General features: G+C 47.1%; 1 protein-coding gene across 2 annotated transcripts in view; it reads left to right on the top strand.

The window, feature by feature from the left end:
* Positions 1-22264, top strand: part of UBE3C (ubiquitin protein ligase E3C) — a 101961-nt gene that overhangs the window by 43645 nt on the left and 36052 nt on the right. Inside the window, exons 10-17 of one of the 2 annotated variants that reach the window (XM_081285513.1) lie at positions 999-1186; positions 5732-5818; positions 10745-10809; positions 10939-11171; positions 17410-17514; positions 18189-18276; positions 19701-19798; positions 21050-21182. In XM_081285513.1, coding sequence (XP_081141639.1) covers positions 999-1186; positions 5732-5818; positions 10745-10809; positions 10939-11171; positions 17410-17514; positions 18189-18276; positions 19701-19798; positions 21050-21182 — 997 coding nt within the window. Of the gene's footprint in view, positions 1-998; positions 1187-5731; positions 5819-10651; positions 10810-10938; positions 11172-17409; positions 17515-18188; positions 18277-19700; positions 19799-21049; positions 21183-22264 lie in introns of both variants that reach the window. The other variant, XM_081285512.1, reaches the window with a different exon arrangement.

A 22264-nucleotide genomic window follows, 5' to 3' on the forward strand; every position in this document is an offset into this window, starting at 1 on the left:
TGTTAAGTCTGTGGAAAGGCTACTATACTTTTCCTCTTTTTTAATACATAAGGTTTCAGGGCCTGTTGATCACATGGCTTTGTGCTCTGTCTGATCCTCTTCATTTTTCCCCTGCCTGGGTCTTGTCCCTTCTCTCCTGCCCGCCTTGGGATGGAGGACTAGTGGCCCACGTGGGAGCTAAGAGTCCTCCTTTTATTTTTAGCCAGGTCTGCTACATCCTTTTCGCCTGTGGCCTGATTTGGTTGTCTGAGGTTCTTAGGGGTCAGTTTGCCCTGAATAAACTTCCTTGTCCTTAGGATTCTGTGTAATCTGTTTACTTACATGTATAATTGAGTTTAAAATTGTACACTCGGGAACAGCGGTGTCCACGTGTATGGTCTGGCATTCGTGTTGCTCCTTAAAGACTCAGGTTGACAGGTGGAGTTTCGGCTTTTACTCTGAAGCACTGTTCAGTTGGCGCTGTTAAGTTTGGCTGAGTATTGTAAGTGATAAGACAAGCTAGCCCTGATGTTTCCAGCTGTGGGCAGGAGGAGGAACCTTTGGATAATTTAAAATGGAAATGCCCTCAGAAAGTAGTATGGATTTACCTTACCATGTTTGCTGTCTCGGTACAACTCACTCTACCATGTATGAAATGAATCTTTCATAAAATGTAAATTCTAAGCCAGGTGTGGTGGTGCACACCTGTCGTCCCAGTGACTCAGAGACTAGGGCAGGAGCATTGCCATTTTGAGGACAGTGGTCAAGCACCCTGGCTTAATACCCTGTGCCCACACTGCCCCAAAAGCCAATACTGAAGAAGGTCGTATTGGCAGGCAAAAACTGAATGTGACAGTTCTGTGTCATCAGTGTATAAAACTGGCGCGAGCAGTGACCTAGAGAGGCTGCCTGTAATGTACATGGTCTCGGGTGTTCCCCATTTTCTCCTGGAAAGCGTGATGTTGGGGGCAGGTGAGTCCTAGCAGTGCCCTCCACTCAGCAGGACTTGTGTGTTTCAGGAGGACGGCAGAGTCTCTGCCCCATACATCACCGAGGAATGTCTGAAGAAGCTGGACACGAAGCAGCAGACCAGTGCCCTACTGAACCTGGTGTGGAGGGACTCGGCCAGCGAGGAGGTCTTCACCCGGATGGCCTCCATCTGCCACACGCTGATGGTGCAGCACCGCATGATGGTGCCCAAAGTCAGGCAGGTCTCCCTGGGGTCCGTGTGCAGAGCCAAGCATGCCCTGGCCGGGGCGCAGGTCCCCATCAGTTCAGCTGTGTAGAAAATGGAATTTTTTTTTTTTTTTAAACCAACTAATACTGTTGGCATCTTTCCTGGCCCCATACATGCTGCCTCAGCAGGTTAGGTCACGTCTGATTCTGTAACACCTGCAAACGAGAGTGTAGACCAGGCTACCTGTCTTGAAAGTTGGACGCAGACCTTTGTGACAGAGCCAGTATGTGAACATTTCTTCTTGGGCTTTTTTCATAACAGCCAGTTTATCAGGTTGCCCTTGGCAGTTTACTCTAGTAGGTAAATGTTTGTTTTACAAGGCTCTGAGATAAACTTTTGGTTGGGACTAAAACAGATGCCCAACTTTTTTGTAAGGTGGTTCATTTGAGCTTAGATGATCTCAACGGTGGTCCTAAGCTGTTTCTTCCCATTTGGAGTGACAGTGGCTGGTTGGGCTGTGTCTTCCCACTTGGAGTGACAGTGGCTGGTTGGGTATCTGAGAAACAGCTGGGTGTAGTGCAGAGCAGAAGCAGCCGTTGTGCTGATGTCACACAGGCAGGCTGCAGAAAGCACCACCTGTCCATGGGACCTGTGCAGATTCCTGTCCCCCATGGAGTTCTGTCTCTGCAAAATATCACCCTGTCACACACACAGAGCGGGTCCTGTCGGCCAGGAAAGCATTCTCTGGCAAGGGCCAAGAGAAAGGTGCACCAGCTGTCAGAGTGGCCTGGTGAGCATTCCCTGGCTCTCTGCTGCCCACTGCAGTGGGAGAGGCAGGGCACTGTGAATTGTGACCAGGTCATCCTTAGGCTCTGTACAGGCAGTTGCTACAGAGCTGGGGGTGACCCTAAGCCAGGGCCTTCTTGCTCTCATGTGCCACAGAGCCTGCTGCTTTGGGTGGTGGCCACTAGTTGACTCTGCACTGCCCTGGACTGAGTGCCCCAGTGAACTGCTTAGTGTGCTGAGTGGGTGGAGCCCCTTGTGTACAGACTGGACCTCATGGGCACAGCACCTGTCTCTTCCAGGAAACCAGTATTGAGAGTGTTTCCAGAGCTCATGAAATAGCACATAGCCTTGCTTTAACTTTTGTAGATTTTAATTCCTTTCAGATTTGATATTTTTTTTAAGTATTTAAAAGATGATTGACATATCCCAAGCTGGTAACTCATCCTCAACTCCTGTCTGGCTAATATCAGTTCATCATCTTTTTAGAGCTGGGATTTGCAGTTTTAATTTCTGTTTTACATTGATTGTTAGTGTAAAAGATTGTAGAGTCCCATTTAGACTGGTATGCAAAGATTTCCAAGACAGATGTGTGCATGAAAAAGGAAGATTAAGAGATCAGTACTCATAATTACCCCTTTTTGTGTAAAAAAGAGGGAAAGGATAAGAGTATCTGATTGTATTTGTTTAGAGAAACGCACAGAGTGGGCACTAATGAGCATGTGTGTGGAGGTCTTCACAGCCCTACTGTCTCTGTGCTGCTTGAATCTGGGTGAAGTAGAGTAAGTTGGTAGCTGCTGTTTTCATTTGTTTTTTGAGCTGCTGGGAATGGAACCTGGAGCCTGTGTTGAGCCACATCCCCAGTCCTAGCTTCTCTATTTGAGAGGACATTGCATGTCTTGTTATTGGACTTGTGAGTCTGAGGAAAATCTGGATTTAAAGTTATTTTTTCCTTGTACTGGGAGGGCAGTGCCTGGCAAGCATGCAGGAGGCCCTGGGTTCAGTCCCCACGCTGCAAAAAATAGATTACTGCTTAAAAATGTGAATAGATGGTTCCTTTGTGGGATGGGTCCAGGAGGACACTGTCCAAAGTCCCCCAGGTCTAATGGCAGCAGGGTTTTCAGGCAGGGACCTGCGGCAGCCTGTCTGAAAGTGCCCACTGGGGGGCTGTAGCCCGAGTGCCTCCTGTGTCGTTCTGTGGGCCAGTGGACAGGTGCGCCACTCTGAGCTGAGCAGGGCCTCAGTGGCCTCATGGGCGGGCTTGGTGTGGCGTTCTACATTCTTTTTTTTTTTTTTAATATATATATATATATATTTTAGTTATTGGCAGACCTTTATTTTTATTTATTTTTATGTGGTACTGAGAATCAAACCTAATGCCTCATATATGCCGGGAAGTGCCCCACCACCACTCAGCCCCAGCCCCAGCCCCAGCCCCAGCCCCACATGCAACATTCTTCATCCTTCCTCTCTAGGCCCTTCCACCTGCTTCCTCCGCAGATGCTCCTCTCCTGCCTTCTCTTTCACTCCTGGGTTTCTTTGGGGTCTCCTTCATGGGTTCTCTCTCTGTCTCAGTGTTTTGAAAGCTTTGCTTCTTTTTCCTTTACTTTTTCAGCCTTTTTCTTTCAGTTGATTTTCCAGGTGATCTCTTTCACCTAACAGCTTCACCTGGGTTAGGTTGACTCTCCGGGTTCTCTTTAGCCTGCTGACACCTTGGTGCTCCAGCTTCATGGAGAGGTAGAGGGAGGGACCTGTTCCCATACATCCACACACCTCCCTGAGGCCCTCCATCCGTCCTGTGCTGGCGAACGTCCCCGTCATTCATGGTGCCGTCTGTGCCCAGTCCTGGAGCCACAGTGCCTTGCACATGGGTTAAGCACATGCAGGGACCCTGCAGCATGCCTGGAGCAGGCCCATCCTCTCAGGAAGTCCCTGGGCCACGCTGTCCTGGGGAGCGGACTTAGACTTTCTTCCAGCAGTGTCCTGCCTGCCTTCTGTCTCCACAATGTGTCTGCTTCAGGTGTTGCCACACTAGATTGTTGGAAGTAAAGCCACCTTGCTTAAACCTCACGGTGACTCCCTTTGCTTTCAGAAACACTTCCTATTCCTTGGACTGTGCATTTTTAGCAGAGCCTTTCATACCAGATATTTGGAGTCACCTCTGACTTGACCTGTGGCTCAGGCTGCTTTTCCCAGCCTTGCTTGATCTCTTGGTTTTCGATCACCCGTCCCACTTCTCCTACCCTCTCCTTTTGCACCCACGGGTGTCTGCACCATACCTCTGCCCCTCGTCCTGGTCTGTCCTGGAAGAGATGGCCTGGCATGTTCTTCTAGGCCTGACTGTTTGCTCTAGCAACAGGTCTAAAAGCTTTGAAACAGAGTATTAAAGGTATTGTTTGAGGGGCCAGGACAGTTGGCACCATAATTTGCCTATAGTTCTTATATAAATACATCAAATCAAGGCATCCCAGATCAATTCTATATGTTTGATTTCCCCCCCCCCCAACAAAATCTAGTAGAATGAGCCAGCGTAGGAGCACCTGGTGCTGCTACTCACACTTTGGAGCTGTGTGCCCTGCACGGGGCTATGTGTGCCCAGCACAGTGGATGTGCAGCAACAGCAAAAGGTCTTTTACTCTTGGTTTACAAGTTCATGGTTTTTTGTTTTTTGGTTTTTTTAATTTGTTTTACATAGTTGTACAAGTTCATGTTTCATGCTTTAATAATGTAGGATAAAATGATTATTAATAACTTGAATGGACAAAAATAGATTTCTTTCATTGTATATGCAGAATTAAATATTATATATTGATATTGTGATTTATAAAAATTATAATGATTTTAAAGATGTACTGGAGAAAGAAATAAATTTATTTCTTTGCCTATGCTTTCATGGTTGCTTTTGTTAATATTTTCAGTATAATGAATGGATTTAATCAACTATTGATCATGTTAAAATTTGCATTCTTTCGTGAAGGTCAAATAAAACTCAGGAGTGTTTTATTTTATTTGTACTGCCACCTCCACAGCCCTTTTTAGTTGTTATTTTGAGACAGGGTCTTGCTAAGTTGCTTAGGTTCTCACTAAATTGTTGAGGCTGCTATCACACTTGTGATCCTCCTGTCTCAGCATCCTGAGTTGCTGAGATTACAGGCAAGCCACACCTAGCCAACATTCCTTCCTGAAAATCATGTTTTCCTACCTGTGTCTTACTGTGAATTCATCTTACACATGTTGAGATTTTTTTTGACCCTTGCATTAAAAAAAAAAAATGTTCATAGGAGATATTTTCTGATGATGCCGCTATAACTAGAACATGTCTCCTGTCACAGTGCAGCACTCAGCCCAGAGCCAGTTCAGAGTCCAGCTCTGCCCATTCTTCAGAGTTCTCCAGTCTCTAATTGGTGTGATAGAGGAAATGCTGTTAAAAACTTCTTAGTTTTAAAATGTCTTTTTATATAGAAATAATTTTTGAGATGTTAAACTTATTTTTTGTGTTTGTTTCAGGACAGTGACTTCAGTCGGTCATTAGTTAGAGATTCTAAGTGCATACCATTAGTGTCCCTGTGAGCAGGAGACCATGTCACAGCATGTTGGGGGAGCAGCCTCAGCCTGTGTGGGTGCCTCAGGCTGCCCCGCCGGTGGCTCTGTACCAGGGTCGTGTCAGACGGGAGCTCGCTGTGAGGTCACTGTGGCTGTGTTCTTAATTGGGCCTTGTCTTCAAGTACAGCTTTCCTTTATAGGAAGTGCATTGACTGCTTCTCTTTGTCCCCCACTCCCGCTTCTTTTCAGGCTTCTCTACAGTTTGGCCTTCAATGCCAGGTTTCTGCGGCACCTTTGGGTCCTCATCTCTTCCATGACAACACGGATGATCACAGGGTATGTACTGCACCTGCTCACCTGTGGGCCTCCTGCTGTGGCCCCCGTGCCTGACATAGTGTGGCAGGAGGGCGTTTGGAAGTGCTTGGCTTTGTTGTTTTAGAGGAAAAATTCTGAATGGTCTTAATTTCACACACACCAAAATTAGTGCCTTGTTTTACAGTTATTTTTATGCATTATTAAGAGTAGCTCAGTTAATAGAGTGCTTGTCTCACATGCACAAAGCCCTGGGTTCAATCCCCAGCACCACCAAAAACAGAATATGTCTTTATCCTAGTCATTTTAAACTTCTTTGTTCCATGTGAATTTAGTATGCTTTTGACAATGCCTGTGTAGATTTGAAGCAAATTTAACATTATGCAGTAAAGAAGTTGATTTGTAAAACTTCTTGAAATAATTTGATTTTACATGTGAATGATTATGTAACTTGAAAGCCAGAATCTTTATCTACATATTTTGAAATGTATGTATAACAAGGGAAAGTTTCATGTTTAAAGGTATTTCCTAGTGTTAGGAATACTGGGGTGCTTCAAGAAATCAAGCATGTGCTTGGAAGCTGGTGGGCAAGGACAGCGTTACTTGTGCCAGAGGCAGAGCCTCCTAAGCTGGTGGCATGCACCTGGGTGGGCAGCCCACCTGCCTTTGTCCCTGACGCAGTGCTTCCCCTTGCCCTGATAGGAAGAGCTGGGTTTCCAGTCTAGTCAGTTAGCAGATTTTAAAGTTGGGGTGGGTAAAGGGAAGGTCTGCAGTTACAGTGCTACATTTGGGTCCAGTTAAGACTAAATGCTGTATCATGAAAATGGACCACCTAACTTCCTGTTCTCGGGAGTTGGGCATGGTGGCCACACCTGTAATCCCAGCTACTTGGAGGCTGAGGCAGGAAGATCAGAAATCCAACTTAGAAAGGCACTTTCTCAAAATTAAAACAAGCCAGGCACCGTGGCACATGCCTATAATCCCAACGACTCTGGAGGCTAAGGCTGCAGGATCACGTGTTCAAAGCCAGCTTTAGTAAAGGCGAGGTGCTTAGCAACTTGGTGAGACCCTGCCTCTAACTAAAATACAAAACAGGGCTGGGGATGTGGCTCAGTGGTCAAGCGCCTCTGGGTTCAATCCCCGGTACAAAAAAAAAAAAAAGCAACCCCTGGGAGCCTACTGCAGCCAACACTGTGCTGCAGAGTTTCTCCCCAGTTAGAGCCTCGACTGCTCTGGCTGCACTGTGATTCAGGAAGGGACATACGTGACTCAGTTATTGAACATTAAAATGCAACTGCATGTCCTGCTAACTGGCCGATGAGGACAGCAGTCACTGACCAACCACCAGCTGGCATCTGGCTCCTTCTGTGCAGGGCAAGAATGGAAGGAAGAGTTGGTTTTTCATATACACGAGAGGTTGGTGGGTTGGGGTGAGGGTCTGGGATTTCTGCACTCCATTCCTCTGCAGTCCAGTTTGGTCTGTAGCATGTGGGTGGTGTGCAGCAAGACCCTGTGCTGAGATGTGTGCCTTTCAGTCAGTCCCTGTCAGCCCCTGAATGATTGGAACTGGGATTTGGTCATCTGCACGAACTGTGCTTCCTAACAGAGGGGATCGTCACTGTGGACAGCATCAGTGTCCTGCTTTGCTTTTATTTAATCTTAAGCATCTGTGAGGAAAAGAGAGGGTTTGTTTTGTTCTTGTTTTTTCCTTCTTCATTGGTTGGCTTTAGTTTTTGGTCTCTGGGATTGAACCCAGGGGTGCTTTACCCCTGAACTACATCCCCACCCTTTTTACTTTTTATTTTGAGACAGGGGTGTGTGATCCTCCTGCCTCAGTCCTCCCAGTTGCTGAGATCACAGATGTGCACCACAGTGCCTGGCAGTAGGGAGTTTTTAGTGGTGACCCCACGTCTGCTGAAACTCAAGAAGGTGGAGTGGTTTATCTTGAGTCAGCCTTGAGCACCTACAGACAAATGAGAGCCACGGAGGATACCCTGATGTCTAGAATATTTCTGTCTGAAATAGGAGGCTTTGAATATGTGCCATTGTGCTGTGGTGCCAGGCACATTTCAGCCACTCCTGCCTGTGTCAGCCCTGAGAGCCTGGGTTTTCATGAGTGACAGGTTTACTTAGGGCCGAAGGAGACTGGGGATTGTTAGGACAGGAAATTATCATTTCCCAGGGAGTATCCCCGCTTAGCAACAGAGACACCACCAAGGACTGCCTGATTTGTTTATGGCATTTGTCTCTTGGTGAGGAAGTGGAGTCCTTGTGTATGAAAGAAAAATGAGATATTGTTAATTATATTAAATTAATAATATTTTATCAGGTGATAAAGTTATATGGGTTTTTGAAAACAATATTTCTAAAAAGGCAGTTGAGAACTTCTTTTATTCAGTTTATTCACATAAAGTCCTCTTAAGAACTGTGCTGTATATTGATATCTTCCTATTATATATGTTCCATATTTGCTGTCAAGAATAAAATCTTAAATGAAATACATAAATTTTTTGAATGTGTGGCACTGGGGATTGAACCCTGAGTCGCTATGTCACTGAGGCACATCCCCAGCCCTTCTTATTTTTCATGTTGAGACAGGTCTCTAAGTCGCCAGGCTGGCCCCACACTTGTGATCCTCCTGCCTCTGCCTCCTGGGTCCTTGGGATCACAGGCAGCGCCACCGCACCTGGCTGAAGTTCACAATGTTTTTAGAGAGGCACTGAATTTAATTTGAAAATAGTTTTGCAACCAGACTTGCACAGCAGAGTCCTGAGGGAATGTGTTGAGGGCTCTGAGACTTGGGCCTGAGACCCTTCTGCCCTGCAGCTGGGCTAGCTAGGCACAGCCAGCGTGTCTAGCTACTTGTCCCAGTGAGCAACCGTTTCAGCGCATCAGACATTTTTGCGAGTGATATTTTTATTCACATACTTCACCTTAAATACTTGCTGTTGGAGTTGGACCCCGGTGTCCTCCTTGTCAGGTTTCAGGAACTCACAGCCAGCTGGCTGCCCTTTTCTGGTGGGCATCCCTCTACCGGAGCCTAACGCCTAGGTGCTCTGCCCCATGTGCTCAGCATGTGCAGATAGGCCAGCGATCTCGAGTAGTGCTCAGGATTCTAGGCGCTCGTCCACTTGGTAGGCAGCTTCTGTAGAAGGCAGGAAACTATTTAAGGTGCTGCTGGGTCCCCACAGATAGTGTGCAAACCTTCATTCTGAGGGTAGAAACAGGGGGCAGGGATTTGTCCCTGACAGTAATTCAACCAACTTTCCCAAGTTATAAATCAGTGTCTTTTCCATTTCTATAAATCATGGAATTTTAATCTGCTCATAAGTTTTCTGAGATGGACCCTGTGTCAGAGAGATTTGAGTCTGTGTTTACAGCAGGAAGCATGGTCAGCAGAGGACCCAAAACCCTGTTGTTTGATTGTGCCCCAGCTGAGGTCCCCACCACCCACGGGCCCTCTTTACCAGTCCAGTCAGAAGGGCCCATGCCTCTTGCTGTCCTCATGGGGCTAAAGAGAACAAGTGAATGCCGGTTGATCCCCTGGGGTTCACGTGATCCACATGGTGTCCCTAGAGCATGGTTCTGGAGCCATGCACACAGGACTCTGAGCGGGACTGAGTGAAGTGGGCCCAGCACTGCTTAGACTCAGGAAACTGCCCGCCTGGCTGCTGTACTCCCCTAAATAGTCTGTCCTCCTAAGTAGTATCAGTTATTTTTGTGGTTTTTCATTAAGTGGCCAGGAAACTAAAAGGTACTGACCATTATTTTTACGAATATCACCTAAACGTAGGACATTAAATTCTTTTTCTTCTGCTTGTCAGCAAATTTTTTGCTGAACGCCACTGTGTGGGTAGTGCTACACAAGGCATGGTGGGGAGTCCTTCTGGAGGTGTGAGGGCCGGGCTGGGGACAAAGCCAGGGTTGTACAGTTAAGTTCGCCCTCTGCCTTCCCTTTGACTGTAAGGTATGATTGCCATTCTCTGTCCGTTTTTGTGTGTCCCCACTGCGTTTTATTTTGGATGGATGGCTTTCCTCCCTTAACTCACGGATTGACTGATTGTCCTGCCCAGCATCAGTGCCTGGCCTGGTATGTCTGCCGTGTTCGGGCGTGCAGAATGGCAGCTGGCCCTGTGGACCTGGTCCTGGCAGATCTCGCCATGTCAGGGAGGCGTGAGGGTGGTGCCATGTAGGTTTGCTAAGCCAGGCGAATGGGCCTGCGAGGAGACATGGAACTGTTACTAAATGCCCACCAGTTGAAGAACTGGACTTGCAGAGGGGCAGGGAGAGACTCCCGCTGAAAGATGTGGACTCACTGAACAGGTCAGAGCTCTTCAGAGTGGTAGAGACCTGCCTTCCCTAAAGGCTGCCCCACCACTGTGCCACCTCGGTGCTTGCTTGGCTCAGAGGGGGCCAGCAGGAGAGGAGTGGGGCTGGCAGTGCACAGGGGCACTGAAATGAGCCAGCCGAAAGCAGAAACTGCAGCGTGGAGCTGTTTGAAAAGTTCCCGATGGTGGGAGGTCCGTGAGTCTCTGGACCTCTGCTGACTGCCAAGTGGAGAGGAGGCCGTGGTGTTCCTCGTAGGAGGGAAGTCCACATCGCCCTCCCAGCGCCCTCTCCAGGGCCTCGGCCTTGGGCTGAGTGCCCCCTGGCAGGAGGAGCAGTCCTGAGGGAGAGCCAGGTCTGTACCCCTGACTGGCTGTGTTGCCCCAGTGACTTTGCCTTGCCTTCAAGTCATTTTACTGTTAATGACACTGTAGTTTTCATTTGTCTAATATCATTTCCTAATTAGACCCCAAACTAAACCTGATTTTAAAATAACTGGATAGCCCTTTTCCTCCCTGTCTCCACCCCAAGGTCGATGGTGCCGCTGCTCCAGGTGATATCCAGGGGCTCTCCCATGTCCTTTGAGGATTCGGGCCGCATCATCCCGCTCTTTTACCTCTTCAGCTCCCTCTTCAGCCACTCACTGATTTCCATCCACGATAATGAGTTCTTCGGCGACCCCATAGAAGGTGAGCGTTCTGAGGAGCTCCTTGGCTGCTGCCCAGAGGCTGTCAGTCTTCTCAGAGAGTGGGCAGCTTCCAAGCATGTTATGTTGAGAGACGGGAAAGGGGGCTGGTTGGAAACGGGGGTGTTTGCAGTTGTAGGGCAGAGGCGGTCATCCATGATGCCCTTCACGCTGGAGGAGCTGGTGGCCCTGTCCCGCTGCCTGCGCGACGCCTGCCTGGGCATCATCAAGCTGGCCTACCCGGAAACAAAGCCCGAGGTGCGGGAGGAGTACGTCACCGCCTTTCAGAGCATCGGCGTCACCACCAGCGCTGAGATGCAGCAGTGTATACAGATGGAGCAGAAGCGTTGGATTCAGTTGTTTAAGGTATTCCTGGGGCTAAGTAAGCCTAGATTTGTTTTTGGCCTGATTGATTTCAGAAGAATAGAAATACAGGTTTGTTTCAGGCATGTTTCTTAATTTACAAAACTTTTTTAAGAAAAGTTACCTTTATTTTTACATTTGCCTCATTTTAATACCTTGTTTTTGATATTGTCACATGCATCTTGTAAATTGTCACAGGACTTTCTTTGATTGGATAAGGTATAAATGAAAATTTTTAAAAGTTTTCTCTTTTTTTGTACCAAGGATCAAACCCAGGGACACCTAACCACTGAGCCATGTCCCCCAGCTGTTTTATGTAGAGTCAGGGTCTTGCTGAGTTGCTTAGGGCCTTGCTAAGTTGCTGAGGCTGGCCTCAACTTATGATTCTCTGCCTCATGCCTCCCAAATCTCTGGGATGATAGGTGTGTGCCACTGTGCCTGGATAAATGTTTTCCTTTTGATTTTTCACTAATAGATCTCAAACAGCTTTACAGTTTTTCATCTTTTTAAAGGCAGAGTAGCAAAGGTAGGATTGGTCACTCATTTTTAATGCTAGGCACATATGAATTATGCTAAGATGTGTCGTTCTCACACGCAGAAAGTGGGGGGATGTTCCTTTGCTGGGTGCTGGCTGGGAACCAGCACCACTGGGAGTGTCACTGCTGTGGCGGGGAGAGGGAGGGTGCTGCCTCGTCAGCAGCAAACGCCCCCTCGTCAGCTGAAACTGCTCATTAACGGAGGGCGGGCAGACTGGTGCACTTCCCAAATTGAGTGCTGGATTTACAGCTCCTCTCCCACCAGCGACCCCGCGCCCGGCAGCGCTCAAGCAGAGCCATTCACTGTCCCTCCAGGTCTTTTATCACTGCTTTTGTCAAGCTATCTATTTAATTGAAAGAAGTTAATTGAATGAAAATGATCAACTAAGCTTGTATTAATACTGCTAATGGAACTTTCTTCTTGGCCATGTTTGGAGGAAGATGTCAAGCTAGACTTTAGGAAAGGCCCATTAATGCTTGCACTTAACCTGATGGGCTAATTAAGGAATGCTTATTCATCCTACAAGTCCAAGAGTCTCTCTGCAGCCCATTCTGCCTGATTTTACAACACATTTCACTTAGGAGCATGAGCATTAGCAGCAGTGAAAGTAACTGATAATGTTTTGATTGCGTGAATACAGGGCTAATGCATCATTGAATTCATAATTTGAACAGATGGGTGTGATGCATGTTTGCACACTTTATTTTAATTACTTATCTCTGTCTCTAAGTAGATGTTGAAGTTCACATGTTGAGCCCTTAATATATCCTTTCTTAAAAGATTGACGGTTATGTGATTTTTCCAAGTTAAAAATAAGCTCTCACCTATTCAGGACTTATAATTGTTGTGGGAGCTTCATCTGAATAAGAGCGATAGGATGGCGTATGTGGTTTCCTTTTAGGTTTTAATTGAACTCTGGGATCTTTGCTGGAAACGCTTTCCCTCACTTGGGAGACCAGACTCTGTGCTTGTGCCAGATGATTCCGTGGTTTTACAGCACCTCTGGAGAGTGTCATAATTTCCTGTGACAGGCTTATCTTTCAGGACATAGAAATCTCTGTATTTAATAATGCTATAGTAGTTATTTTCTACCCTGGCCCTATTTTGTTTTGTTGAAGCATTAAATTAAAATTTTGTTGCAGTGACTTACTGCCACTTCGTTAATCATTGAAGATTTTAAGAATTAGTGAAAAGATCACTGGTTTTTTGGTTTTGTTTGGTGCTGGGACCAAATGCAGGGCCTGTGCATGGTGGGCTAGCACTCTACCACTAGCTATACCCCCAGTCCTGAAAGTTCACTGTTTTTGGCATCCAGTTGCTTTAGAATTGAAATCATTATCACCAAGACCTCTTGGGCTAAGAATAGACTCATTTAAAGGATTCCTGGGTTTTTTTTATGGAAAATCCCACCCCAAATCATTTTATACTTCCTGCTGTTAAGCCAATCCTTAAAAATGATAAAAATCAAGACATAATCCATAATCAAGCTATTAGCTTTTCTAATAAAACAACAACAAAAATGACCTTTATTATGAAATACTCAGCAGCACTTGCCGCAGAGTGGGTCCTCATTCTAGGCGGTGTTCCAAGCTTTGCCCCTGCCCACGCGCTTCCTACAGTGATTCTGTATAGAAGAACACTCATCCCCCTGGATAGCGGCGCACAGCTGGCAGTAGGTAGAGTCAGCTGCTCTTCCACATTTGCCCTCTGAAAACCAAAATGTGATTTTACCAGCACTTTTTAGGTATTATAGAGCCCAATCCAAATTGGAGTATCCAAGGTAGAACCAAGTGACAAGGTGAGCACGCTTGGCCAGCAACTTGCGGCCTGCCCCTGACTTTGACAGAACTGCATGCAGACGAGGCCTGACCCTTCCGCACCAACCATTTTCATTTTTCAGCTGGTGATGGTCCTCCTGAACTAATTTGTGTGAGAGGCTCTGGTGACTGGTCACAGAACATAGAATTTTAAGTGGATAGAGTCATCTTTCTTTGTCACTAGAAGAATTGAGGTCAGTTTCTAAGCCCTGAATTGACACTGCTAAAACAGTTTATGCATTTATCAAATTTATAAACTCCTCTTGAAGTGTCATTTATAGCTGTAATCACCTTAGCACTGGAGTAGATGGAGCTGTGCTGGCCGCGTTCGTGGGTGCCCCTGCGTGCAGGAGGAGCTACCCAGCACTGTGGCCCAAAGATGAGTCCTCACCCTCCCTCTCCATGCTGGTCTGCTGGTAGAGCACTGTGGTATCCGTGATTCTCACTTCCTTGGTGTGATCCGTTTGCATTTTTCTGGGGTTTTGTTTTTGTTTTTAACTTTTTTTGTGTTACGGGGGTGGTTACCAGGGATTGAACTCAGGGGCCCTTCACCACTGAACCACATCCCCAGCCCTATTTTGTATTTTATTTAGAGACAGGGTCTCACTGAGTTGTTTAGTACCTCACTTTTGCTGAGGCTGGCTTTGAACTCATGATCCTCCTGCCTCAGCCTCCTAAACCCCTGGGATTATAGGTGTGCATCATCACACACAGCTTTTTAAAAACTTTTTTAATACAGGAAAAAATTAAAGCAACAGCAGTATGCTAACTACATTCCCGGCCTGCTGCTATTAACACTGTTGAAGAGAAGGCAGAGCCTTCTACCATACTTTGCTCTTGAAGAGCTGGACCACATCCTCCCCTGTCTTGGAAGGCTGGTTTGTTGATTTTTATTTTGGGGGTGGGTGGGTTACTGGAGATTGAACTCAGGGGCACTCGACCACTAAGGCACATCCCCAGCCCTATTTTCTATTTTATTTAGAGGCAGGGTCTCACTCAGTTGCTTAGTGCCTCGCAGTTGCTGAGGCTGGCTTCAAATTCTCTATCCTCCTGCCTCAGCCTCCTGAGCCGCTGGGACTATAGGTGTGTACCACCATGTCCAACGATTTTTATTTCTTGACCACTAATTAAGCTGCATACTTTAAGAAGTAATTTTGTAGTGTTTTAAACACATACTGGAGAATATGTTATCTTTTAAGATATATCACTTTTCATGTGCAAGGCTCTGGGTTTGAGCCCCGGTACTACAAAAGCAACAAACAACAAAATTCCATGTATAATAATTTTTTTAAATGTTATTTTTAGTTGTTGATAGTTACTTTATTCATTTATTTTTATATGGTTCTGAGAATCGAACCCAGTGACTCACATGTGCAGGAAGAGCCCTCTACCACTGAGCCACAACCCCAGCCTCCACATATAGTAACATCTGTTTGTTTGTTTATTTATTAGTTGAAGTTAGACACAATACCTGTAATTCATGTATTTTTATGTGGTGCTGAGCATCGAACCCAGGGCCTCGCACATACTAGGCGAGCAGTCTACCCCAGAGCCACAACCCCAGCCCCGCCACATAGTAATTTTAAACAGGCAATAAGTAAAGGCCTTGCGATGACAGTAGTCCCTGGGTCATCTGACCATCCATGCGCCGACTCAGCCCATGCAAGTGGTCACAGAGGGTCCCTGTCCCCACAGTGTCACTGTAGTGAGGAAAATAGGCATTCACCGTTACTCTGATGACGGCTGTACTGAGGGCTGGAGCTGTGGGCGAAACGCTGAGCATGCATGTTCTTAGTCGTGCCACCGGTATTCCTGGGGTCCACTTTGATGGGCTTTCTGTGGTGAAGTCAGATATGGGAAAGAGTCTCACTTGCTCTTTTTGCCTCAGTGTGCATTTTCTTGAGTTCCTGTGAATGAAGTGCTGCTGAGTATGCTTAGTTTTGAGTCTCTTGAAGAATCAGCCATGCTGACTGGGTTTGTCTTTATTACACGGTTTGGGTTTTGCTTAGCAGATCTTACACATCATATAGAGACGATGTAATTTCCTCTCCCGATTGCCTTTCAAAACTTGGACTGTGGGGGCTGGGGTTATGGCGCAGTGGCTGAGCGCTGGCCTCACGTGTGTGGCACTGGGTCGATCCTCCGCACGCATACAAAAATAAATAAGACAGATATTGTATCCATCTACAACTAAAAAATAATAATAAAATAAAATAAAAACTTGGACTGTGTACTTACCTTTTGGTTGCAATAGTGTAAACACCAGTTGTGTCATTCAGAAGTGTCATAAGAGGAACGGCATAACAGTGTATGCATTTCTAAGTGTTGAGTAAATTGTTACTTTCTGAGCATTTATGTAATCTAAGGTTTGGGGATTTTGTCTTCGTATTGTGGTGCTGGGAACTGAACCTAGGGCCTTATGCCTGCTGGGAAGAGACAGCAGTTAGTACTGACCATGCTGTGGGCCAGAAAGAACCAGCGCTGGGCCTCCAGAGCTGCAGGAGAAGGTGTCATTAAAGAGCACCGCAGGGTCCAGGAGTGGCCAACTCCAGGTTGGCCCTGATCCCGGCCTGAAGCTGGTTCTGTACTCAGAAAGGAAGTGCTGCTGTGGTATCAGGGTAGGACTTAAAATGCCACCATGTAGAAGCCCCATCTCAATTGGTAGAATATCCACCAGTTAAAAGCCGAATTCCAGATTTTGAGAGGCTTTCCCCATTGTAGTTCCACCTGCATATCCAAAGTGCTCAAATGTTCCTTTTTCTCTGCCCATTGGTGGGTTATCCAAGCAGTGTCTTACAGTGAGTGAAATGCAACCTGTCTGACGCATTTTCTTTGGGCACATAGAATTTCTGGCATGCCTGTATACCGGGATTTGTGCTTAATAAAGACAGCACTTGAGTCTCTTATCACAGGTACATGTTAACGTATGGAATTGTGGTGCTGTTTTAAAGGGGAAGCTGCATTGAAAATTGAGATTGTGGGATCTTGCTTATCCAGTGAATGTGTTCAGAAATTCTCACATCACTCTAGTTTTCTTACTTCTGTGATTATTCCAGATTATATTTTATTTAATTGGAAGCAGTGTGTACACAAGCCTGGCCTTAACAGAAAATTCCATTATAATCTTTCTTTGACTCCATAGTAGTTATATGATTGAATCCTGGTTATAGAGATTTAAAACTTTGGCTTTACAGTTTGGGTGTTTGCCTTTATTACATGGTACTTTACTTGTAATAAAGGTGTAGTATAGAACTTGGGTCTCTTTTAGGTAGTGCTGTTAGAGCTCTTTAGTCATCTGCTGAAAAACTGACAAATAACTTCAGATCCCAGATCAGTGCTCAGGCACCTGCTGGGTTCCCTGTAGTCATCTGGGTTCTGTTCATAGAAGCTCCCTGTGCAGCCAGAGAGGAGCTTTGGCTCAGTGAGGAGCATGCTGCTCTTGGACTAAGCTGTAGGATGTGCCAGAGTCTGCCCGCCAGACCCCAGGGAGGCAGGCCACCTCCAGAGGCTCTGTGAAGGATGCCCGAGTTGTTTTCCCTGGAAATCCTGGGGCTGCCTGCCCCCGAAGCACTCCATACAGTGTTTCTCAGAAAGATAAGAAAAATTTTACGCAGTGGAGAAAATTGAGATGGCCTTCATTTTAATTCAGATAAACTGATGTGTCCAGGTTTGTGTTGTAAAGTGTGATCACTGTCTCCGTGTGGCTTTTAAGGACCATCGTGTGTGCATGCTGAGGGGGGTCCTGTGTGTGTTGGCAGGTGACTGCTTTGTTTCTGCAGCTTTCCTGGCTCCCTGGCTGGTGGCCTCAGTGGCCTTCTCCCCTGCCCTGGTGGTGGGTGGTAGCTGCTGGACTGCTTGTCTGACCCAGCCCCTGTTCTTCCCTTTAGGTCATCACCAACCTAGTGAAAATGCTGAAGTCCAGAGACACCAGGAGAAACTTTTGTCCTCCAAATCACTGGCTGTCAGAACAAGAAGATATTAAAGCAGATAAGGTGTTATTAATGATCTCTTTACAACTTATGAGAGATAGACCATATCAGTTTTCTAAAGGAGCAGAGACAGACATAAGTATTGCTCAGATCCAGGTGTAAAGCAGGTCGTGTGAGATACTAGAGCACAGCCTTAGCAGCGGGTGTCAGGTGTGTCCAGGGAAATTCCTGGCTGCGCTCACTGCAGACTCCTGGGGCTGGAGATGAAGTGCAGGGCGTAGAAGGAGCAGGCGACAGGCCTGCTGAAGACCTCAAGGTGTGGGCGTGGGAGAGCAGTTCAAGTGTGGTGTTCTTCTGGACGCCCACCTTCAGGTCCACCTCGGGGCTTCTTGCTGTCCCCTGAACAAGGCTGGGGCCCCTACAAAGAATTTCCCACCAAAAAGAAACCATCCTTGGCACAGCAGGGAGGACCCTCCAAGGGGATCGTGGGGTGTGAAGAGGGGTCAAAGGTCCCTTTTGGGCTCCTGCCACCCCAGGGACTCTGGGTGTCATTGAACACAGCTGCAGCACACTCAAATTAGCATGCTGGAAAAAGAAGGAGCTGCCCTGTGGGGCATGGGTGTCGTCCATCAGGCGAGAGGGCGGGACAAGGCAGCCTGCTTAGGACAGAGGCCCAGCTCACTAAAATGAGTGGGAGCTGCTGGATCCTGTGTTGCTGACCTGGTCACCCCCAACAGGTCACCCAACTCTACGTGCCCGCATCCAGACATGTGTGGAGGTTCCGTCGGATGGGGAGGATTGGCCCGCTGCAGTCCACCCTGGAGGGTGAGTGCTCCCACTGGCACTGCCTGAGGTGGGCAGGCCATCGCGTCCCGTTTCCTGCCGCAGCGCTCGTGCCTTCGGGGTGCAGTTCTGAGGCTGGGATGCACCATCGCTCCCCAGCCAGCCACCCTCAAAATCACCTCAGCTCCGGGTGCCGGGCACCTTCCCCAGGGCAGCTCCGGACTGGCAGGGTGGTTCCCGTCCTGTGCTCGCCTCTTCTGGAAGCCCCTAAGCAGAGTCCCCCTGCTGGGGCCGAGCGGCTGCCTGCGTCAGGCACAGCCTGGCCCCTGAGCTCAGCCTGTTCTGCCGTGGGTGTGCCCCAGGTTCTGGTCCACTTCTCAGCATGAGGAAGTCGGTTGTTTCCTCTTCAGTCTGGTGATGATGGACTCAGCTGCACTAAGCCATCTGTGGGCAGATTTCTATGTGAACAATCTTTTTTTTCCCACTTGAATAAATATCTGAAAGTGAGAATCCTGAGTCCTATGCCAAGTGTATGTTTGACTTTATAAGAAACTATGGAACTCGCTTCAAAGTGGCTGTACCACTTTGCACTCGGCCCAGCAGTGTCTGAGAGTTCCAGCTGTTCCATACACCGGCCCATACTTGGAATTGTCTTTTTTTTTTTTTTCTTAAACCTTTATTTTATTTATTGTTATGTGGTGCTGAGGATCAAACCCAAAGCCTCACACATGCTAGGCGAGCGCTGTACCGCTGAGCCCCAGCCCCGGGAATCGTCATTTTTAAAAAATCATTTTTAGCCGCTTATAAAGATGTGCCATGCTATCTTATGGTTTTAATTTGTATTTCCCAGCTGATAAATGATGTTATCTTTCATGTACTTGCTTTTTTTAATTACTCAGTTTGGGGAGTTTTAATGTATTTTGGTTATAATTCCTTTATATACCTATATATGGAGTGTCAAAGAGACTCTTACTTAGAGCTTCTGATAACTGATGAGAGCGTTCAGGGTCCTCCTCTTCTCGGCAGTGAGCTCAGAGGAGCCAAGCCAGGGCTCGTTGTGCTGTGCACAGCTCTCCCTGGTAGAAAGTACAGCTGAGGCCCACAGAGTGCTTAGCCCCCGGGAGAAGAGCGGGCTTATGCACAAGGCGCAGCGTCCTCAGATCTGCACTTGGCAGCCACACCAGCCAGTGAGATTCAGTAGCTGGTAAAGGATCAATTGCTGCTTGATCCAGAGTCCTCGGGTCAGATTGGGCTCCCGCTGGTGGAGCCGGGGAAGGCTCAGTTTTGATCCCACGGGTTTTAGATTGGGCCTGGGGTGTGTTTGTGGAGCTGGAGCTAGACAGGCGAATTAATAGGTTATTTTAGTCCTCTTAAGAGTGGCTTTATGAATTCCGACTTTGGTAATGGGCAGTGGACATGGGAAGGATGAGATACACAGACCACTAATTCTTTGATGTGCCTGGCAGTGGGCCTGGAGTCCCCACCGCTGACTGTGTCTGAGGAGCGGCAGCTGGCTGTCCTGACGGAGCTGCCCTTTGTGGTCCCCTTTGAGGAGCGAGTGAAGGTAAGCCCCTGGATCCTTGGGCGTTAGTTGTAGTGCTGGGGCCTGTGCTTGCTGGGCAGTGGTCTGCAGGGAGCTGTAGCCCACCTTGCTTTCTTCACTGACAGACTCTTCTCTGTGTTTTGTCCTGTTAGCATTAAGAATTAACACACCAGCAAAAACATCTTTGATTTCTTTGTTTAAATTTTTTATTTTGAGAGATGATCTCACCAAGTTGCATTGACTGGTCTCGAACTTGCAGTCCTCCTGTCTCAGGCTCGTTAGGCTCCTTCCTTGCCAGCGTTTTTGATTTATGTTGTTCTTATTAGGTTATAAGAGCCTGCAATAATTTTTAAGACCTAAGAGATACCTCTTTATACAGAATAAAACAATTTTCCCCTGAGTTATAACTGATCAAAGGATTGTTAACTAGAGAATTCTCATGGAGTCTAAGTGCATTTACTCTTCTCTCTTCACTATTTCCTATATTTTGCATTATTTTTAAAAATGCAAAATCTTGTGAGGAGATGCTTCTGTACATTCACATGAAAGCCAACCCTGTCACCAGCACTACTTTACAGAAATGGACAAGTGAGCTTACGTCCTTTCCAGATGATTCTGCTAATGTGCAGAACTTCGTGTTTGTCTTTCCGGATTTAATTTAAATTTTGTATTCTCCCTGTGTGGTGTGTGTGTGGGGGGGGGGTGGGTGTGGGGGGTGTGTGTGTGTGGGTGTGTGTGTGTAGTTGTTGGCATACCTTTATTTTATTTGTTTTATGTGGTGCTAAGGATGGAACCCAGTGCCTCACACATGCTAGGCGAGTGCTCTGCCACTGAGCCCAGCTCCAGCCCTTCCCTGTGTTGTGAAACTTGGTAGAAGCCCCCAGGCTTGAAGAGGCTCTTTGTGGAGGCTGCACGCTCCCCGGGGCGACAGGAAGGTGCTCGGATGCGTCTGGTGCTTCCTCCCTTGGCCCCGCGCCACGGTCCAGCGTCAGAACACTGTGTGAACAGCCTCGCTGCACAGACACACTGGCTCTCGCAGAGCCGTGCCTCCTTCCCCCACCACCTGAGCCTTCATGAAAGATTTATGAATGAAAAGACAGCATGGGATGTTCAAAGTTTATTGTAAAATGGGGAAAAGCAGCAATACGAGAAATATAAATAGTCGTTTGTTGATAAAAATCTAGTATCTTGGCTGTTAAATTTCGCTTCAGAATTTCTCTCTTTTATTGCTTGTTGTGTAATATCTCAAAACTTTCCCTGTTTTGTTGTTAGATCTTTCAAAGGTTGATATATGCAGATAAGCAAGAAGTTCAAGGAGATGGCCCATTTCTGGATGGAATTAATGTCACAATAAGAAGAAACTATATTTACGAGGATGCTTATGACAAACTTTCCCCAGAAAATGGTATATATGATTCTGTGTGAGTGTTTGCTGGGGGGCAGGGCTGGGAACTGTGTTAGGAAACAGTGTTGTGAAGGATTTGTGCCTACCTCTTTTCCTGTGCCGACGTGGTGATGCCCACAGCACTGGGAGTCAAACCAAGGCCGTGTACGTGCCAGGCAAGTGCTCTCCATAATAGGAACTCCAACAGAAGCCTTTTAAGTACTGGTCTTCAGGGCTGGGACAGAGCCCGGTGGTAGAGCACTCCCCTGCATGCACAGGGCCCAAAATACAAGAAAATACTGATCTTTTAAAGGCACAATACTCTCCCACACAGTACTGTTGTCTCTCTACTTTGCTACCTTTAATTCTAAAAACATTGGTGGCTGCAATTTACCTTCAGTGTTTTTATATAAATGCATGTTTATGTAAGTATCAATTATAAGTCACATTAAGTGTGCTGAAATAAATGCTGTCATTCTCCCTATTTCTTTATAGAACCTGTGCTTCAGTGGTACTTCTGTTAGTAGAAGGGTTGCAGTACACAGGAGTCGGGGTTGTATTTGGAGAGCGAGGCCGTGCTTGGTCTTTAGTTACTGTGTGACCCTCACTGTTCAGTGCTACAGCTGTAACTTTAGAACCTCTTGTCCGTGATGCTGTGTGGCAGGGTGATGAATCACTGTGGAGAAATCAAAAACAGAGCTTGCACAGACCTGTGGTCGATGTAGGTTGTCCGATGGGAAGCAGCAGCTGCCTTGCCTTTGAGGCAAAGAGATGGAGGGTTTACCCTCCTGAGTGTCTGTTTTTGTGGCCCCGGGATCACACCCAGGCCCACGCGGTGCTCTGACCCTGGCTGCACCCCAGCCCTGTGGTGATTCTCTGAGCTGGACTGAAGAGCTACTCTTGTTTCACTGTGGCGCCACTGGAAGGAAGCTGACCTACCGTCCCCTACTCCGTTCCCAGTGTTTTTCACATCATTTGCTCGTAACCCGCTAGTGTGACCTGAGGCCCGGTGAGTTCACGCAGTCTGAGCCGAGAACTCTCCCCACGTCAGATCTTTCTTGCCGTGGATGTTGTCTTTCAAATCCTACATGTGAGGTGGAACG

Source organism: Spermophilus citellus, assembly GCF_964194105.1.
Source record: "Spermophilus citellus genome assembly, chromosome: 3".
In the NCBI taxonomy this organism is placed as follows: Eukaryota; Metazoa; Chordata; class Mammalia; order Rodentia; family Sciuridae; genus Spermophilus; species Spermophilus citellus.